At 57.3% G+C, this 20,557-nt stretch overlaps 1 protein-coding gene across 1 annotated transcript in view; it reads left to right on the top strand.

Moving 5' to 3' along the window:
• The window catches only part of LOC140427150 (DAP3-binding cell death enhancer 1-like), a 48,868-nt gene that overhangs the window by 4,873 nt on the left and 23,438 nt on the right, over positions 1–20,557 (top strand). Inside the window, exons 2-3 of the mRNA XM_072512699.1 lie at positions 11,555–11,678; positions 14,065–14,182. Of these exons, the coding sequence (XP_072368800.1) occupies positions 11,555–11,678; positions 14,065–14,182 (242 nt within the window). The remainder of the gene's footprint in view (positions 1–11,554; positions 11,679–14,064; positions 14,183–20,557) is intronic.

The raw sequence follows: 20,557 nt of genomic DNA, 5'->3' as shown, positions 1-20,557 counted from the left end.
GGTTTGGGGGGTTTAAGGTGGAGTTTTGGGGAGGGGTTTGGGATTGGGTGAGTTTCGGGTAGATTGGATGGTTTGGAGGGATTGAGGGTAGGGTTTTGGAGGGAGGAGCTTGAGTTTAAGGGTTTGGTGGGCCTGGTTGAAGGGTTCTGCTTTCGGAGGGTTCTGTGGTGTGTGTTAGGGGTTAGAGTTTGTGACTGTTAGTAGTCTGAGGTTGGTGTGGTCAATGGGGGGGGCAGTGTAGAGGTTGCCCGTCTTCAGTAATTCCAAGAATAATCGTCTGCTTCGAATGTCCCAAAGTGCTTTCCAGCCAGTGAAATACTTCTGAAGTGCTCAGGTTTAGTAATTAAAACCTGGCAATCAATGTACGCAGAGCAAGATCCCAATGATAACAGAGAAAAAACACAACCAAATCATCTGTCGTAGCAATGCTGGTTTAGAGTATGGATATATATTGACCAGGGCAGTGTGGAGAGTTCCATGTGCATCTTTGAAACAATGACCCTGGGACTTTGTATGTAGACCTTCGAGGGCCAGTACAGGTTCCGTTCAACAACTCATGCTACAGACGGCACCTGCGACAGTGCAGCACTCCCTTGGTGCTGCACTGGTAGTGTCAACCATCCAGCTCTTTGAGCCTTGCATTTAGATCATGCCTGACTTTTTCCTGAACTTTTCTCCATTAACCACTTTTTCTCCAAATCCCTTGTAACCCCCATTGGTCAACAATCAGTTTTTTAAAATTATTTTAGGGAAAGTGAGTGTCGCTGGCTAGACCAGCGTTTATTGCCCGTTGCTAGTTGCCCTTCAGAAGGTGGTGGTGAGCTGCCTTCTTGGACCACTGCAGTCTGTGTTAGGAAGGGAGATACAGGATTTTGACCCAGCGACAGTGAAGGAACGGCCATATATTTCCAAATCAGGTGGTGATATTCCGAGGTATCTTCTGCCCTTGTCCTTCTCGATGGTAGAGGTCTTGGGTTTGGAAGGTGCTGCCTAGGGAGCCTTGGTGAGTTACTTGTAGATCGTACACACGGCTGCTACTGCACACAGTGGTGGAGGGAGTGAATGTTTGTGGAAGAGGGAACAATCAAGCGGGCTGCTTTCTCCTGGATGGCAAGTGGGGGAGTATTCCATCACACTCCTGACTTGTAGATAGTGGGCAGGCTTTGTGGAGTCAGAAGGTGCGTTACTTATAATAATGATTCTAATAATCTTTATTGTCACAAGTAGGCTTACATCCTAGCCTCTGATCTGTTCTTGTAGCCACAGTATTTGTATGGCTAATCTAGTTGAGTTTCTGGTTAATGGTAGCCCCCCAGGATATTGATAATGGAGGATTGAGTGATGGTAATGCCATTGAATGCCATGGGGCGATGGTTGTATTCTCTGTGTGATGTGACTGTTACTTGCCACTTGTCAGCCCAAGTAATATTGCTGCCAATCTTGGAAGATTTCAGCTGATGCATGACTTTTAGTGGGACAGAGCTCCAGGTTTCCTCCACCCTTTGCGTGAACCTGTTTACTGATTTTTGCCCCTGACTGGCCTTGCTCTAAGTTTAAGGTGAATTGTGAAGCCCCCCCCCCCCCCCCACCACCACCAAGCACTGTTGCTTCACAGCGTCAGGGTCCCAGGTTTGATTCCCGGCTTGCTGTGCGGAGTCTGCACCTTCTCCCCGTGTCTGTATGGGGTTGGTTTCCCCTCACAAGTCCCGAAAGACGTGCTGTTAGGTGAATTGAACATTCTGAATTCTCCCTCAGTGTACCCGAACAGGCGGCGGAATGTGGCGACTAGGGCTTTTCACTGTAACTTCATTGCAGTGTTAATGTATGCCCACTTGTGACACTAATAAAGATTATTATTAATGGTTTCATTAAGTGCTCATGTCTCTGGAGTGTGGGACACGAATCCACTTCGGGGATAGCCAGTATGGTTTACTACCATTCCATCTATTGTTTCCGTGCCACGCTGGTTAAAAGGTTATCGCGCCTAATCCCACTTTCCAGCTCTTGGTCCGCAGCCCAGGGAGAACGGCACTTCAAGTGCACATCCACGTATTTCTTAAAAGTTTGTGAAAAAAATTCTCCTCCACGCCTGGGCGAGATTCTCCGATATTGAGGCCAAGTGTTCGCGCCGTCGCGTTTCACGACGGCGCCAACAGGGCCCGGGCATGACCTATTCTGGCCCCCACAGGGAGCCAGCACGGCGCTGGAGCGTTTCACGCCACTCCAACCTCCTTACCCGGTGCCAATTGGGCGCCGCGCATGCGCAGTTGGGGCAGCTCAATCCTGCACATGCGCAGTTGGGCTGCGCCATCCTGCGCATGCGTGGGGAACTTCTTACGCACGCCGGCCCCGACCCAACATGGGATCGGTGTTCAGGGGCCGGCCGCGCAAGGAAGTAGGCCCTGGGGGGGGAGGAGAGGCTGGCCCGCCGATCGGTGGGACCCGATCGTGGGCCAGACCACATCAAAGGCCCCCCACCCCGGTGAAGGATCCCTGGTGAAAGATCTCTTTTCCCCCCCCCCCCCCCCCCCCCCCCCCCCCCCAAGCGTTCCCGCAGAGTTCCTGCCGGCAGCGACCAGGGGTGAACACCGCCGGCGGGACTAATTTTTTTCGCCGGCTAATCTGGGCCGGAGAATCGCCGATCCTCCGAGCGCTGTTGGTTTCGGGGGGGGGGTGGGAGAATTGCATGCGGGTGCCGGGGTGGCGTGGAACGACTCGCGCGGCGCCCCGGTGATTCTCCCACCTGGCGTGGGGGGGGGGGGGTGAGAATACCGCCCCCTCTCTATTCCTTTTGCCAATTACTTCAAATCTACGTCCCCTGGTTATTGTCTTCTGCACCAAGAAATCCGTCCGACTAAAGTTCAAAACGCTGACCACTGAGCCAAAGCTGACAGAAATAAAAGTTTCCATTTGCTTTTTTGCAACTTTAACGCTGCCCCATTTACCCCTGTGTCTCGCCCGTCCCTCTACTTGGTTCAGAAACTTACCAGTTAAGGTGTCATCCCTTTCTCGTATTTTAAATCCACAAGAGCGTCAACGATAAGATTCCTTCAAATTCAAAAATCTATTGATCTCAGTTTTGATTATACTCCGTGACTGACCAACCACAGCAACCTGGAATAGAGAATTCCAAATGCTCACAACCCTAGGAGTGAGGAGTATTCCCCTTGTTTCAGTCCGAAATGGCCTACCCCTCACCCTGGCACTGTGCCCCCTCAGCTCTAGACTCTCAGCATCTTTTTTTTCATAGTCATAGAATCCCTACAGTGCGGAAGGGGACCACTCGGCCCATTGAGTCTGTACCGACCCACTGAAAAAGCACTATACCCAGGCCCATGTCCCCACCCCATCCCCATCCCATCCCCATAACCCAGTTATCCCACCTAACCTTTTGGGTACTAAGGGGCAATTTAGCATAGCCAATCCACCCAACCTGCACATCTTTGGACTGTGGGAGGAAGCCGGAGCACCCGGAGGAAACCCATGCAGACACGGGGAGAACGTGCAGACTCCACACAGACAGTCACCCACGGCTGGAATTGAACCCAAGTCCCTGGTGCTGTGAGGCAGCAGTGCTAACCACTGTGCCACCCCTCTAACCCCACCACAAAGGAGATGGTTGTGGTGGTTGGGGGTCAATCATCTCGGCTCCAGGTCATCATTACAGGAGTTCCTCAGGGTAGTGTCCTAAGCCCAACCATCTTCAGCTGCTTCATCAATAATCTTCCTTCCATCATAAGGTGAGAAGACGGGCTGTTCACTGATGACTGCACAATGTTCAGCACCATTCGTGTCTCCTCAGATACTGAAGCAGTCCATGTCGAAATGCCACAAGTAGCAAGTTACATTCGCGCCACAAAATTGCTGGGCAATGACCATCACCTCCAAGAGAGGATCTAACCATTACCCAATGACATTCAATGGCATTACCATCGCTGAATCCCCCACAATAAACATACTGGGGGTTACCATTAATCAGAAACTGAACTGGACTAGTCATATCAATACTGTGGCTACCAGGGCAGGTCAAAGGCTAAGAATCCTACGGTGAGTAACTCACCGTCACCCCAAAGCCTGTCCACAATCTACAAAGCATAAGTCAGGAGTGTGATGGAATACTCTCCACTTGCCTGGTTGAGTGCAGCTCCAATAACATTCAAGAAGCTCAACATCATCCAGGACAAAGCAAGCTGCTTGATTGCTACCCCTGCCACAAACATTCAATCCCCCTACCACTGACGAACAGTGGCAGCCACGTGTACCATCTACAAGATGCACTGCAATGACTCACCAAGGTTCCTTCGACAACACCTTCCAAGCCCATGACCACTACCATCTAGAAGGACGAGCAGCTGATACCTGGGAACCCCATCTGGTGGTTCCCCTCCAAGTCACTCACCATCCTGACTTGGAAATATATCGCCATTCCTTCACGCACTGGATTAAACTCCTGGAACTCCCTCCCTAACAGCACAGTGGGTGTACCCACATCTCAAGGACTGCAGCGGTTCAAGAAGGTAGCTCACCACCACCACCTTCTGAAGCGCAACTAGGGATGGGCAATAAATGCTGGCCTAACCAGCGACGCCCAGATCCCATAAATGAATTTTTTTTTAATGTTACGCTAAAGGCCTGTATCCTGTTTTCTGTCTCCTTGCCTTTTTGACTAAATGGGTCCTTCCACGAAGCTAAGGAGTTTTGAAAAATTAAAACCACGCATCAACTGTCTTCTTTTAAGGTCGTCCCCCCCCCTGGTGAAGTTGATCAGGACCCGGCTTCACGCAGCTTCCACCAATTACTCAGTGCCACTTCACTGGTGATTGTTATTTTCCTGAGTTCCTCTATTTCTTCCATTTCCTGATTTCTAGCTATTTCTGGGATGTTGCTTGTATCCTCCATAGTGAAGACTGATGCAAAATCCCTGTTCAATTTATCTGCCATCTCCTTATTTTCCATTCTCGATTATCCAGACTCACTTTCTTATACCAGTGTTTTTCAAACCTTTTTGCCCGGGACCCATTTTTGACAACCGGCCTTCCTTCGTGGCCCACGCTGCCCAAAATCCGTGACCCACCATTTTCACTTAGTTTTTATGCGACAGGTGAGCGTGCTTGGTCCTCACGATCTCACTTGCTTTGTTATTCAATGTTGCATTTCTGATAATGGCTTCGGCTGATGATTTAAATTCTCACTGCAACCATTTTTTTTAAAAAATCAAGAGGTTTGTCCTCAATGTCTCAAATGTCTTTGAAGTTTTGAGGGTTTTTAAACTTTCATTTGCCAGTACTTCCCTGCATGTAACACACATGAGCTTTGTATCCTGATTTGCATTGGCTCAATTAACAAAGCCGCACCTCAAGAAATCATCTTTATGCTGCTTTGTTCCTGATTCTGTTTCTTCTTCATGGGTAGTGCACCAGCCCTGGTGTTCACACCAACACTCTGGCAGCTACAAAATGGAGGAATCTCTCTTGCGCCCAGAGCACAGTGTACGGGGTGCATGGCCTGTTCCCTGCTGCTGCTTCTGGAGAAAAGACTCCATGAAAATAATCTGCTCCTCGGTCAGCGCGAGGAGGCAATCTGTCTCACTGGGCTCCGGGCCGGTGTACTGCCAAGGGGGCATGCATGCACGGGAGAGCCGGCATTCTGAAAGCCGGTCGTGCGGCATTTTTAAAAGCCGGCTGCGGCCGTTTTGGCACTTCCTCCCGCAATTGGGATCCCTGCAATCGATGGCCCCGCGACCCTCCCGACACCCACCCACGACCCACCTGCGGATCGAGACCCTGAGTTTGAAAATGACTTCTGTAGGACCCTATCGGACCAACACTCATTTTGTTAACTTTTCTTATTTGAATATCTGTAGAATCTCATAGTATCCATTTTAATGTTACTCGCTAGCTTTCTCTCATACTCCAGTTTCTCTCCTCATTAACCTTTTAGTCATCCTTAGTTCTTCCTTGTATTCTGTCCAATCTTCTGACCTACCTTTTCACAATTATATGCTTTTTAAGTTTATTGTCTAACTTTTCTAGTTAACCAGGGATGCTGGATTCTCCCCTGGGACTTTTTCTCACTCACTGGAATGTACCTATTCTTTGCATTCTGAAATATCCTCTTCAATGTTTGCCACTGTATCTCGAGCAACCTATCCCTTAACCAAATTTTCCAGTTCACCTTAACCATGCCTGCATAATTGTCCTATTTCAGTTTAAAAACTGGGCGGAATGTTCCCAAAAAATGGCAGTGTCAGGTTCATTCAGAAAACCGGCATGTCGGGCAGCTTTTGCAGCAAAGGTCTTCCCACGTTTCCCATTCTTTTGAAGGAGGGCATGTTTTGTGCTGTCATTGTGAGGACCAAGTCCTAAACACGCCAGCAGTCCTGGCATCACAGAGATCAGGGCACTGTTTTTAAAGGGCACCCCAAACTCAAAGGGAAATTGATAACCCTCCTTTCCCCTCCCTCCCATTCCCCTCCCCATGGACATCAGAACCCCCCCCCCTTTATTGCTGCCCCCTCCTTATCCCAGCCCTGAACAGAGATCACCAGCCTGATTTCCCCCCCCAAGCAGAGATCACCAGTTTGATCTCTTCCCTGCCCCACCCCCTCCTCTGAGCAGAGATCACTAACTTTATCTCCCCCGCCCCCCTCACCCACTCCGAACAGAGATCATCATATGGATCGCTCCCCGCCCCATTCCCCAAATATAGATCACCAATCTCACCCCTCCCCTGAACATAGATCACCAACCTGATCTTTCCACCTCCTTCTCCAAACAGGGGATCACTGCCTGATCCATCTCTCTTTCCCCCCCCCCCCCCCATACATAGCTGTCAGCCTGACCTCTACCCACCCCTGCTCAGTGGTTTTACTTGGATTTTTCTAACCACAGAGACACTTCGTATTGTTGAAGTGGATAGCAGTTGTCAATCATAACAAAAATGTTTGTAGACATTGCAGTTTGGATCAATGGAGGGTACTTCAGATGCACTCAAGCGTGAAGGGAAAGATAAATAAACAAACCTGGCAGCTGTGTTTAAACCATTAAGCTGTCAATCAAAGGCAAGTTAAAGGTACTGCTGCTGTGAAATTGAATGAATGCTTAGCATTTCAAAGGATTTCAAGAGATGTCAAGCCTTTTCAAGTGGTGTGGGCTTTCTAGAAAGTCTTTGACACTTCAAATAGCATGAATTTCAAAAGCATAGAGCTGAGGGAGCAGATGTGAGGAACAGGTAAGCTTTCTTTGATGCTTCACTGAATTGGCTGCTCATTAGATGTCAGGCAGAGTAGTTCAGAGTGAGGAGGCCACTTAGACGTTTAAACAGACCAGGTTGAAGATCTTGAACAGAGGGCTGCCTGTGATCACCATGCCAAGAGTGATCTTCAGGTAGCCCAGGACTGGAAGGGACAGTCCAGACAAGGAACCCCCATCCCGGGGCAGGGTCCGGGGTCAACCCTTGCCTACAGCCCGAGTCCAGCCAACCCCCAGGGCCCTTGGCGGACCCTCCCTCTGTAGCCTGACAGTGGCAGAGGGGCACATGAGCAATGGGCTAACATCCCTTGACCCCCCCTCCTCTTCTCCCCCCCCCCCCCTTAATGTCCAGTGTACCACGCTAGGATGTCACTGCCAGGAGGCAGCGCGCCCCTGGCAATCCCAGGAGACGGGGACTGTAGGGGGGGGGGGGGGGGTGGTTGAAGCAGGGGATGCTGACGGGATCAAGTGGGGAGATCCGGTCACCCTCATGTCTGCGTGGTGGGAGGCTGGATGCCGCTTCTTGATGAGGGGTTGGGGGGGGTCAACATTTGCGTGGGGGGGGGGGGGGGGGGGGGGGGGGTGAGAGGGGGACCTGGCCCTGGACACTCGGATCGGCCACTCGTTCAAAATGGTGGCCCAACCCCAGTTAGTGCAGCGGAACTGAGGTGTTCGATGCTGTGCATGTTTCTGAATAATCAAGTCATGAGAATCCCAGCCCGCCGACGCTCCGAGCTCCAGCGGGGCACAGTCCCGATTCTTAGACTCCGGAATGGACCCAGGATAATGCTCTGGGAACCCGGGTTCGAATCCCACCAGGGCAGATGGTGAAATTAGAATTAAATTAAAATTTGGAATTAAAAGTCAAATGATGACCATGAAACCAATGTCCTTTGGGGAAGGAAATCTGCCGCCCTTACCCAGTGTCCTTACCAGGTCTGAACGTTGGTGACTCCAGACCCACAACAATGTGGTTGACTCTTAACTGCCGTCTGAAATGGCCGAGCAAGACACCCAGTTCGAGGGCAATTACAGCAATAAATGTCCTTGCCAGCGACGCCTACATCCCATGAAAGAATTGTTAAAATGCTTGGATTACTGCCTTTGAGGACATGCTTGCTAATCTCCCTAGCCCCCTAACTCTGCCTAAAGAATCACATCCCCTCTCTTTCAACCACACCCTGGTGCTGATGTGGATCTTCAGCTGCCCTGTGACACGCTTGAACTTGGCACCGGGGAAGCAACATAGCTCCCTGGATTCATGTCTGTGGTTATAGACATGCCTGTCAGTGTGTTTAACTATAAAATCCCGTCACTCTTGTTTTCAGAATCTTCCCCCTGCTACATGATGGTTCCTCAGGAGAGTGCAGCCAGAGCCAAGTCCACGGGACCATAGCTGACTTTGTTTGGGAAGTGGGGGGGGGGTTGCTGTTGGGGGAGTGTAGCAGGAGAATGGGTCTGGACATTAATAGTGATAGGGGATTCTATAGTTAGGCAAATCACATATAGACCCAGACGGGTTAAACATAGAACATACAGTGCAGAAGGAGGCCATTCGGCCCATCGAGTCTGCACCGACCCACTTAAGCCCTCACTTCCACCCTATCCCCGTAACCCAATAACCCCTCCTAACCTTTTTGGGCACTAAGGGCAATTTATCATGGGCAATCCACCTAACCTGCACACCTTTGGACTTGTGGGAGGAAACCGGAGCACCCGGAGGAAACCCACGCAGACACGGGGAGAACGTGCAGACTCTGCACAGACAGTGACCCAAGCCGGGAATCGAACGTGGGACCCTGGCGCTGTGAAGCCACAGTGCTATCCACTTGTGCTACCGTGCTGATTAGGGACGGCAGGTTTCCTTCCCCACAGGACAGCGAACCAGTTAAGAGATTTTACAAGAATCCGACTACTTGATGTTACCGAGACCAGCTATTTATTCCCTTGGATTCCAAACTTGTCAGCGTGCGATTTGAACTCTCACTCTGATACGCTTTGAAGTTCAGGGGAGTGGGTTATCCCTGCCACAGGTCCTGAGCCAATAATTGTCCCTCAACCAACATTATTAAAATGAGCTGCTATGTTTCCAAAGCAATTAACGTCAAAAAAAATCATTGGTTGCAAAGCACCTGAGATTGTGAGGGACACTGTATAGACATAAGTATTTCTGTTCAACTCCTTATAGAAAGGAAGGGTGTGCAGGGATTCGGATACAGTATTTGCAGGTACGTATTTCCCACCCATACCTCACCCTGAGAGGAAGGTAAAGGGACCCATTGTGATCTTTGTGATGCCCCTGGCTTGCTCAATCCCAACCTTTCAAATGCCACCAAAAGGCTTTTCCCGTTTCAATCATTCAATTCATTCCCTTCCCCTCCCTCCAGCCATTTGAAGGAACAGACTATAGCGTGGAATGGTGGGGACTTTGTTGTGAACTGAGTTTGGTGAGCTTATTTGACAGGCAGCTTGTTAGCACGCTCTCTGGCTGTCCCTTGAGACACGGTGAGCGCTGCCACAGAGTACAACCCATGGTAAGAACCTGTGCGTGGGGGTCATGTAAGGTGGCGAGGCTGCTACACCGCAGCTACCACAGTACTGCTGACCAGGAGATTCACTCGCTCTTAGCCACCTGCCATTGGTATGTTGGAGGAGGATTTTCAGATTGACAGCCATCCTGTTTGGCCATGATATGAACACCCCTTCCGTGGCCACCAGGTCCTGGAGTGGGTCTTCAACCCAGAGTTTCTGGCTCAGAGGTGGGAACCCTGCTACTGCACTGCCGCTTGTCAGCACTGAGGAAGGTGGGACCAGTGAACGTAAACCTGGTTTCCAGTTCAACCTAATTTTAAGGAGTGGTGAGAGCCTTTACGTGGCTTACTGCTTATAAACCCTGATTTCCACTTTTGTTGTGGAGATGCCGGCGTTGGACTGGGGTGAGCACAGTAAGAAGTCTTACAACACCAGGTTAAAGTCCAACAGGTTTGTTTCAAATCACTAGCTTTCGGAGCGCTGCTCCTTCCTCAGGTGAATGAAGAGATATGTTCCAGAAACACATAGACAGATTCAAAGATGCAAGACTATGCTTTGAATGTGAGCATTTGCTGTTCATTAAGTCTTTACAGATCCTTCCTTGAAGGAGCAGTGCTCCGAAAGCTAGTGATTTGAAACAAACCTGTTGGACTTTAACCTGGTGTTGTAAGAATTCCACTTTTGTGGCATGGCTTTGGTGTAAAGGCCGAGGACATGACCTGCTCCACCTTAATGTTTTGAGGTGTGACCGATGCCTGTGTATTTTTCACAATCCTGTGTGGTCCAGGTGATTTTGCAGCCTGTGTGTATATGAGAACATAACTACTGCCACTAGGTGGAGGTGCTGTGCTGTAATGAGAACCACCATTCAACCTCGCCAGTGGAACACTCCAGCTGGTATTAGAACATTACAGCGCAGTACAGGCCCTTCGGCCCTCGATGTTGCGCCGACCTGTGAAACCACTCTAAAGCCCATCTGCACTATTCCCTTATCGTCCATATGTTTATCCAATGACCATTTAAATGCCCTTAATGTTGGCGAGTCCACTACTGTTGCAGGCAGGGCATTCCACGCCCCTACTACTAGAAGCCGTACGGTGTGTTAGCTTTTATTGGTAGAGGGATTGAGTTTCGGAGCCATGAGGTCATGTTGCAGCTGTACATGTGAATGGCCAGAAGGAAACCTGCGTTTGACAACTCGTGTGGGCAGTTGACACATTGTGTTCGCTATGGGTCAGTGGGTGGCACTCTCAAAAGACTGGGGGTTCAAATCCCAAGCCAGGGCCATGATGGCGCATCAGCATGGTACCTAGGGAGTGCTGTATTGTTGGAGTGGCCACCTTCTAGATCAGGCATAAAACCCAAGGCCCCATTTGCCCTCACAGGTGGATGTGAAAGATCCCATGGCACACTTTGAAGGAAAACAAGGGAGTTGTCCCTTGCCGGTGGGACAATATTTACTCCTTAACCAACATGAATAGATGATTATTGCACTGCTGTTTACTGGACCTTGCTGCGCACAAATTATCTGCCCGTTTTCCAACAGTAACTGCGGTTTAAAAAGTATTTCTTTGGTTGCAAAGCATCTGAGATCATGAGAGACGCTGTATAACATAAGTCTCTCTTTTCAACTCTCACTTTAGACAGGGAAGGAGAGCTGAAACGGATGATTCCTTTTTATTTAAGTGATGAAGGGACCCCTTTCATGAACCTTTGCGTTACACCAAGTGGTTTTCCTGTTTCATTCACCAGTTCTTTCTTCCTCCACACAGTGTTTCACCGCTGGTCTGTCACTGGCCCTTCACCATCGTTGCGTCTGCCTCCCACTCACTGTGCCGAAGACGACGGTTCAAAGCCCTCCCCTCTGGTTTACACCCGCCCTCCCTTCGAAAACAGGTAAGTCATTAATCCACTGCGTGGAGAAGACTGTCATTTTCTAAGTAAGTCCACAGGAGTGTCGTCCCAATACACCAGCCGTTAACATAGCGTAGCAAGGCCAGCATTTCTTGCCTGTCCCTACTTGCCTTGAGAAGGTGGTTGTGAGCCTTCCGCTTGAACCACCGGTAGCAGGTTGATACAATTGAGGGGCTTGCTAGGCCACTTTGGAGGGCAATTAAGAGTTAACCAAATTACAGCGAGATTGGAGACACACACAGCCCCATGTGGTTAACTCGGAATGCAGATTTGGCTGATTGTGCAGCACGATGGGCTGAATGTCCTCCTCTTCGATCATTGTTGTATGAATTTCACTTCTTGACAATTAAATTAGCAAATGATTAAAAGACACTCAGCATAGTCAGCAAGTGCAAGTGAACTTTGTTCTTTCTGTGCATTGGCCAGTAAAACGGTAAATGAGAAATTAGAGAGTGCGCGATTACTTTTGATCATTGATTGCTTTGCTTCCCTAGTTATCACCATGATGCTAGATTTCCAAACATCCAAATCGTATGTGAGGCGGTCTTCACTAAAGCAGTAGTGGTTACCAGTCAAGGAGGATGTTTTTTTTTGGGTGGGGCATTGTATTTTAGAGTTGTCCTTACACTTTTCTCCTTTAAAACAGTCACAGCGACAGACAAATGTGTGAATTAGGAGCAGGATTAGGCCACTCGACCCCTTGAGCCTGCTCCGCCATTCAATAAGATTGTGGCGGATATGATTGTAACCTCGACCCCACATCCCTACCGACCCCCGAAAACCTTTCACCCCCCCCTTGTTAATCCAAAATCTAACTGGGTCAGCCTTAGTAAACATTTAAAGACTCTGCTTCCACTGCCTTTTGAGGAAGAGTTCCTCCAATGTAGCAAAAAGCCTTCCTGGGCCATTTTGCAAAAGCTTTGACTTCCAAGAGTTGACCACATCGAGGTGCGATCAGGACAAGTGCTCAGTCTATTAATCTACTCCTGTTACAGTACCAGGTTGGGCCGAATGGCCTGCCTATGTGCTGTTAAAACTGTGTAAGCCTGTATAGTGTGATCTCATCGGTCTTTAAAACAAGAAATAGTTGGTACCTCCCACTGCCTGGGGAAAGCGGGCAGCATAATCAAAGACGCCTCCCACCCGGCTTACTCACTCTTCCAACTTCTTCCATCGGGCAGGAGATACAAAAGGCTGAGAACACGCACAAACAGATTCAAAAGCAGCTTCTTCCCCGCTGTTACCAGACTCCTAAACGACCCTCTTATGGACTGACCTGATTAATGCTACGCTCCTGTATGCTTCATCCGATACCGCTGTCTATGTATTTACATTGTGGACCTTGTGTTGCCCTTTTATGTATTTTCTTTTTATTTCCTTTTCTTTTCCTTTTCTTTTCATGTACTAAATGATCTGTTTGAGCTGCTCGCAGAAAAATACTTTTCACTGTACCTCGGTACAAGTGATAATAAACAAATTCAAATGTTTCCACTTATTGAAGAGTCCATAGCCAGGGGCCATAGATAGTCATTAGTAAATCCAATAGGAAAATAAAGAGCGTACAGGTAGGTACGTCACAAACTATGCAGAGCCACGCGCCAGATGTACTGCTTTGGAAGCAGTTCAGAGAAGGTTCACCGGGCTGCTTCCTGGGGTGAAGGGGATGTGTCTGATGAGGAAAGGCTGAGCAGGTTGGGCCTGAGCTGATTGGAGTTAGGGTTAGAGAATGAGAGGCGATTTTACTGAAACATGGTGCTGAGGGGGTTCGATAGGGTGGATGCTGGGAGACTGTTGCCCCTCGTGGAGGGATGCAGAACTGGGGGGGGGGGCATAATTTCAGAATAAGGCGCCACCCATCGAAGACTGAGACGAGAAAGCATTTCTTCACTCGGGCTCGCGAATCCTGGAAATTCTCTATCCCAGGGAGCTGTGGGTTCATTGAATAAATTCGGGGCTGAGAGGGATAGATTCTTGAAGCAAAGGGAAGTTGAGGGTTATGGGGACCAGGCAGGAAAATGGCATTGAGGCCAAGATCACGTAAACCATTGAATGGGACAGCAGGCTCAAGGGGCTCAAGTGGCCTCGTGTTCAATGTTCTTAAGGAGGGATTTCCTGACTCAGTGAGTGGTTAAAAACGTGGAACTCGTTACCACAGGAAACGGTAACAGTTGGGCTATTTCTAAAGGAAACTAGATGAGTACATGAGAGAAAAGGGGAAAGAAAATCTGCTGGGAGTATGGGATGAGACCGATGAAACCGGGACGCGACCCGTGGATTATGAACATCAGTGCAGACTAATTGGGCTGAATGTTCCATGTATCACCATCCTGACCGTAAAGCTTTTGTTCTCTTGTGTGTGAACTCTCAGCTCGGCAGATTCTCAGAATGGAGACGGAGGAGAGAAGAGGAAGAGAGAAAAGCAGCAGAGTGCTCGGTTTTATTCAAAGCAGCTACCTCGGTTTTCAGGACTGGATGCTGTCGGCTGGGTAAGAGTAGGGACTGCATAATATTGTGGATGGTTCTTAGACTCAAGACCAGTCTTGGTTACAATCAGCTTAACTCCGTTCGACCCAAGTTTTGATCCGCTCAATGTCTTATCAATATTCACAGAGAAAACAATATCACGCACTTTCACTCTGGATGGAGTATGTTAGCATTGCAAACTGTTTATTTTGTCTTCTGTGTTTCTCCCTTTGTTTGAGTTTCTTTGTCTCTTTCTCTGTTAGTTTGTACATGTTTCTCTCACTCTGTCTCTCTGTCTCTTCCTCTCCATGGCTCTTCCACTCTGTGTGTCTCTCCCTCCCTCTGTGTGTCTCTCCCTCCCTCTGTGTGTCTCTCCCTCCCTCTGTGTGTCTCTCCCTCCATCTGTGTAACTCTCCCTCCCTCTGTGTGTCTCTCCCTCCCTCTGTGTGTCTCTCCCTCCCTCTGTGTGTCTCTCCCTCCCTCTGTGTGTCTCTCCCTCCCTCTGTGTGTCTCTCCCTCCCTCTGTGTGTCTCTCCCTCCCTCTGTGTGTCTCTCCCTCCCTCTGTGTGTCTCTCCCTCCCTCTGTGTGTCTCTCCCTCCCTCTGTGTGTCTCTCCCTCCCTCTGTGTGTCTCGCCCTCCCTCCCTCTGTGTGTCGCCCTCCCTCCCTCTGTGTGTCGCCCTCCCTCCCTCTGTGTGTCGCCCTCCCTCCCTCTGTGTGTCGCCCTCCCTCCCTCTGTGTGTCGCCCTCCCTCCCTCTGTGTGTCGCCCTCCCTCCCTCTGTGTGTCGCCCTCCCTCCCTCTGTGTGTCGCCCTCCCTCCCTCTGTGTGTCGCCCTCCCTCCCTCTGTGTGTCGCCCTCCCTCCCTCTGTGTGTCGCCCTCCCTCCCTCTGTGTGTCGCCCTCCCTCCCTCTGTGTGTCGCCCTCCCTCCCTCTGTGTGTCGCCCTCCCTCCCTCTGTGTGTCGCCCTCCCTCCCTCTGTGTGTCGCCCTCCCTCCCTCTGTGTGTCGCCCTCCCTCCCTCTGTGTGTCGCCCTCCCTCCCTCTGTGTGTCGCCCTCCCTCCCTCTGTGTGTCGCCCTCCCTCCCTCTGTGTGTCGCCCTCCCTCCCTCTGTGTGTCGCCCTCCCTCCCTCTGTGTGTCGCCCTCCCTCCCTCTGTGTGTCGCCCTCCCTCCCTCTGTGTGTCGCCCTCCCTCCCTCTGTGTGTCGCCCTCCCTCCCTCTGTGTGTCGCCCTCCCTCCCTCTGTGTGTCGCCCTCCCTCCCTCTGTGTGTCGCCCTCCCTCCCTCTGTGTGTCGCCCTCCCTCCCTCTGTGTGTCGCCCTCCCTCCCTCTGTGTGTCGCCCTCCCTCCCTCTGTGTGTCGCCCTCCCTCCCTCTGTGTGTCGCCCTCCCTCCCTCTGTGTGTCGCCCTCCCTCCCTCTGTGTGTCGCCCTCCCTCCCTCTGTGTGTCGCCCTCCCTCCCTCTGTGTGTCGCCCTCCCTCCCTCTGTGTGTCGCCCTCCCTCCCTCTGTCTGTCGCCCTCCCTCCCTCTGTGTGTCGCCCTCCCTCCCTCTGTGTGTCGCCCTCCCTCCCTCTGTGTGTCGCCCTCCCTCCCTCTGTGTGTCGCCCTCCCTCCCTCTGTGTGTCGCCCTCCCTCCCTCTGTGTGTCGCCCTCCCTCCCTCTGTGTGTCGCCCTCCCTCCCTCTGTGTGTCGCCCTCCCTCCCTCTGTGTGTCGCCCTCCCTCCCTCTGTGTGTCGCCCTCCCTCCCTCTGTGTGTCGCCCTCCCTCCCTCTGTGTGTCGCCCTCCCTCCCTCTGTGTGTCGCCCTCCCTCCCTCTGTGTGTCGCCCTCCCTCCCTCTGTGTGTCGCCCTCCCTCCCTCTGTGTGTCGCCCTCCCTCCCTCTGTGTGTCGCCCTCCCTCCCTCTGTGTGTCGCCCTCCCTCCCTCTGTGTGTCGCCCTCCCTCCCTCTGTGTGTCGCCCTCCCTCCCTCTGTGTGTCGCCCTCCCTCCCTCTGTGTGTCGCCCTCCCTCCCTCTGTGTGTCGCCCTCCCTCCCTCTGTGTGTCGCCCTCCCTCCCTCTGTGTGTCGCCCTCCCTCCCTCTGTGTGTCGCCCTCCCTCCCTCCCCCCGTCGCCCTCCCTCCCTCCCCCCGTCGCCCTCCCTCCCTCCCCCCGTCGCCCTCCCTCCCTCCCCCCGTCGCCCTCCCTCCCTCCCCCCGTCGCCCTCCCTCCCTCCCCCCGTCGCCCTCCCTCCCTCCCCCCGTCGCCCTCCCTCCCTCCCCCCGTCGCCCTCCCTCCCTCCCCCCGTCGCCCTCCCTCCCTCCCCCCGTCGCCCTCCCTCCCTCCCTCCCCCCGTCTCCCTCCCTCCCCCCGTCGCCCTCCCTCCCCCCGTCGCCCTCCCTCCCTCCCCCGTCGCCCTCCCTCCCTCCCCCCGTCGCCCTCCCTCCCTCCCCCCGTCGCCCTCCCCCCGTCGCCCTCCCTCCCTCCCCCCGTCGCCCTCCCTCCCTCCCCCCGTCGCCCTCCCTCCCTCCCCCCGTCGCCCTCCCTCCCTCCCCCCGTCGCCCTCCCTCCCTCCCCCCGTCGCCCTCCCTCCCTCCCCCCGTCGCCCTCCCTCCCTCCCCCCGTCGCCCTCCCTCCCTCCCCCCGTCGCCCTCCCTCCCTCCCCCCGTCGCCCTCCCTCCCTCCCCCCGTCGCCCTCCCTCCCTCCCCCCGTCGCCCTCCCTCCCTCCCTCCCCCCGTCGCCCTCCCTCCCTCCCTCCCCCCGTCGCCCTCCCTCCCTCCCTCCCCCCGTCGCCCTGTCGCCCTCCCTCCCTCCCTCCCCCCGTCGCCCTCCCTCCCTCCCTCCCCCCGTCGCCCTCCCTCCCTCCCTCCCCCCGTCGCCCTCCCTCCCTCCCTCCCCCCGTCGCCCTCCCTCCCTCCCTCCCCCCGTCGCCCTCCCTCCCCCCGTCGCCCTCCCTCCCTCCCTCCCTCCCCCCGTCGCCCTCCCTCCCTCCCTCCCTCCCCCCGTCGTCCTCCCTCCCCCCGTCGCCCTCCCTCCCCCCGTCGCCCTCCCTCCCTCCCTCCCCCCGTCGCCCTCCCTCCCCCCGTCGCCCTCCCTCCCTCCCTCCCCCCGTCTCCCTCCCTCCCCCCGTCTCCCTCCCTCCCCCCGTCTCCCTCCCTCCCCCCGTCTCCCTCCCTCCCCCCGTCTCCCTCCTTCCCCCCGTCGCCCTCCCTCCCTCCCTCCCCCCGTCGCCCTCCCTCCCTCCCCCCGTCGCCCTCCCTCCCTCCCTCCCCCCGTCGCCCTCCCTCCCTCCCTCCCCCCGTCGCCCTCCCTCCCTCCCTCCCCCCGTCGCCCTCCCTCCCCCCGTCGCCCTCCCTCCCTCCCTCCCCCCGTCGCCCTCCCTCCCTCCCTCCCCCCGTCGCCCTCCCTCCCTCCCCCCGTCGCCCTCCCTCCCTCCCCCCGTCTCCCTCCCTCCCTCCCCCCGTCGCCCTCCCTCCCTCCCTCCCCCCGTCGCCCTCCCTCCCTCCCTCCCCCCGTCGCCCTCCCTCCCTCCCTCCCCCCGTCTCCCTCCCTCCCCCCGTCGCCCTCCCTCCCTCCCTCCCCCCGTCGCCCTCCCTCCCTCCCTCCCCCCGTCGCCCTCCCTCCCTCCCCCCGTCGCCCTCCCTCCCCCCGTCGCCCTCCCTCCCTCCCTCCCCCGGTCGCCCTCCCTCCCTCCCTCCCCCGTCGCCCTCCCTCCCTCCCTCCCCCGTCGCCCTCCCGCCCTCCCTCCCCCCGTCGCCCTCCCTCCCTCCCTCCCCCCGTCGCCCTCCCTCCCCCCGTCGCCCTCCCTCCCTCCCTCCCCCCGTCGCCCTCCCTCCCTCCCTCCCCCCGTCGCCCTCCCTCCCTCCCTCCCCCCGTCGCCCTCCCTGTCGCCCTCCCTCCCTCCCCCCGTCGCCCTCCCTGTCGCCCTCCCCCCGTCGCCCTCCCTCCCTCCCCCCGTCGCCCTCCCTCCCTCCCCCCGTCGCCCTCCCTCCCTCCCCCCGTCGCCCTCCCTCCCTCCCCCCGTCGCCCTCCCTCCCTCCCCCCGTCGCCCTCCCTCCCTCCCCCCGTCGCCCTCCCTCCCTCCCCCCGTCGCCCTCCCTCCCTCCCCCCGTCGCGCTCCCTCCCTCCCCCCGTCGCCCTCTCGCCCTCCCTCCCTCCCCCCGTCGCCCTCCCTCCCTCCCCCCGTCGCCCTCCCTCCCTCCCCCCGTCGCCCTCCCTCCCTCCCCCCGTCGCCCTCCCTCCCTCCCCCCGTCGCCCTCCCTCCCTCCCCCCGTCGCCCTCCCTCCCTCCCCCCGTCGCCCTCCCTCCCTCCCCCCGTCGCCCTCCCTCCCTCCCCCCGTCGCCCTCCCTCCCTCCCCCCGTCGCCCTCCCTCCCTCCCCCCGTCGCCCTCCCTCCCTCCCCCCGTCGCCCTCCCTCCCTCCCCCCGTCGCCCTCCCTCCCTCCCCCCGTCGCCCTCCCTCCCTCCCTCCCCCCGTCGCCCGCCCTCCCTCCCTCCCCCCGTCGCCCGCCCTCCCTCCCTCCCCCCGTCGCCCGCCCTCCCTCCCTCCCCCCGTCGCCCGCCCTCCCTCCCTCCCCCCGTCGCCCTCCCTCCCTCCCTCCCCCCGTCTCCCTCCCTCCCCCCGTCGCCCTCCCTCCCTCCCTCCCCCCGTCGCCCTCCCTCCCTCCCTCCCCCCGTCGCCCTCCCTCCCCCCGTCGCCCTCCCTCCCTCCCTCCCCCCGTCGCCCTCCCTCCCTCCCTCCCCCCGTCGCCCTCCCTCCCTCCCTCCCCCCGTCGCCCTCCCTCCCTCCCCCCGTCGCCCTCCCTCCCTCCCTCCCCCCGTCGCCCTCCCTCCCTCCCTCCCCCCGTCGCCCTCCCTCCCTCCCTCCCCCCGTCGCCCTCCCTCCCTCCCTCCCCCCGTCGCCCTCCCTCCCTCCCTCCCCCCGTCGCCCTCCCTCCCTCCCTCCCCCCGTCTCCCTCCCTCCCCCCGTCGCCCTCCCTCCCCCCGTCGCCCTCCCTCCCCCCGTCGCCCTCCCTCCCCCCGTCGCCCTCCCTCCCCCCGTCGCCCTCCCTCCCCCCGTCGCCCTCCCTCCCCCCGTCGCCCTCCCTCCCCCCGTCGCCCTCCCTCCCCCCGTCGCCCTCCCTCCCCCCGTCGCCCTCCCTCCCCCCGTCGCCCTCCCTCCCCCCGTCGCCCTCCCTCCCTCCCTCCCCCCGTCGCCCTCCCTCCCTCCCTCACCCCGTCGCCCTCCCTCCCTCCCTCCCCCCGTCGCCCTCCCTCCCCCCGTCGCCCTCCCTCCCCCCGTCTCCCTCCCTCCCCCCGTCGCCCTTCCTCCCTCCCTCCCCCCGTCGCCCTCCCTCCCCCCGTCGCCCTCCCTCCCTCCCTCCCCCCGTCGCCCTCCCTCCCTCCCTCCCCCCGTCGCCCTCCCTCCCCCCGTCGCCCTCCCTCCCTCCCTCCCCCCGTCGCCCTCCCTCCCTCCCTCCCCCCGTCGCCCTCCCTCCCTCCCTCCCCCCCGTCGCCCTCCCTCCCCCCGTCGCCCTCCCTCCCTCCCTCCCCCCGTCGCCCTCCCTCCCTCCCTCCCCCCGTCGCCCTCCCTCCCTCCCTCCCCCCGTCGCCCTCCCTCCCTCCCTCCCCCCGTCGCCCGCCCTCCCTCCCTCCCCCCGTCGCCCTCCCTCCCTCCCTCCCCCCGTCGCCCTCCCTCCCTCCCTCCCCCCGTCGCCCTCCATCCCTCCCTCCCCCCGTCGCCCTCCCTCCCTCCCTCCCCCCGTCGCCCTCCCTCCCTCCCCCCGTCGCCCTCCCTCCGTCCCTCCCCCCGTCGCCCTCCCTCCCTCCCTCCCCCCGTCGCCCTCCCTCCCTCCCTCCCCCCGTCGCCCTCCCTCCCTCCCTCCCCCCGTCGCCCTCCCTCCCTCCCTCCCCCCGTCGCCCTCCCTCCCTCCCTCCCCCCGTCGCCCTCCCTCCCTCCCTCCCCCCGTCGCCCTCCCTCCCTCCCTCCCCCCGTCGCCCTCCCTCCCTCCCTCCCCCCGTCGCCCTCCCTCCCTCCCCCCGTCGCCCTCCCTCCCTCCCCCCGTCGCCCTCCCTCCCTCCCTCCCCCCGTCGCCCTCCCTCCCTCCCCCCGTCGCCCTCCCTCCCTCCCTCCCTCCCCCCGTCGCCCTCCCTCCCTCCCTCCCTCCCTCCCCCCGTCGCCCTCCCTCCCTCCCCCCGTCGCCCTCCCTCCCTCCCTCCCTCCCCCCGTCGCCCTCCCTCCCTCCCTCCCTCCCCCCGTCGCCCTCCCTCCCTCCCTCCCCCCGTCGCCCTCCCTCCCTCCCTCCCTCCCCCCGTCGCCCTCCCTCCCTCCCCCCGTCGCCCTCCCTCCCTCCCCCCGTCGCCCTCCCTCCCTCCCCCCGTCGCCCTCCCTCCCTCCCTCCCCCCGTCGCCCTCCCTCCCTCCCTCCCCCCGTCGCCCTCCCTCC

Source organism: Scyliorhinus torazame, chromosome 7 (genome assembly GCF_047496885.1).
Source record: "Scyliorhinus torazame isolate Kashiwa2021f chromosome 7, sScyTor2.1, whole genome shotgun sequence".
Lineage (NCBI taxonomy): Eukaryota > Metazoa > Chordata > Chondrichthyes > Carcharhiniformes > Scyliorhinidae > Scyliorhinus > Scyliorhinus torazame.
This window is presented reverse-complemented; position numbering and strand designations above follow the sequence as displayed.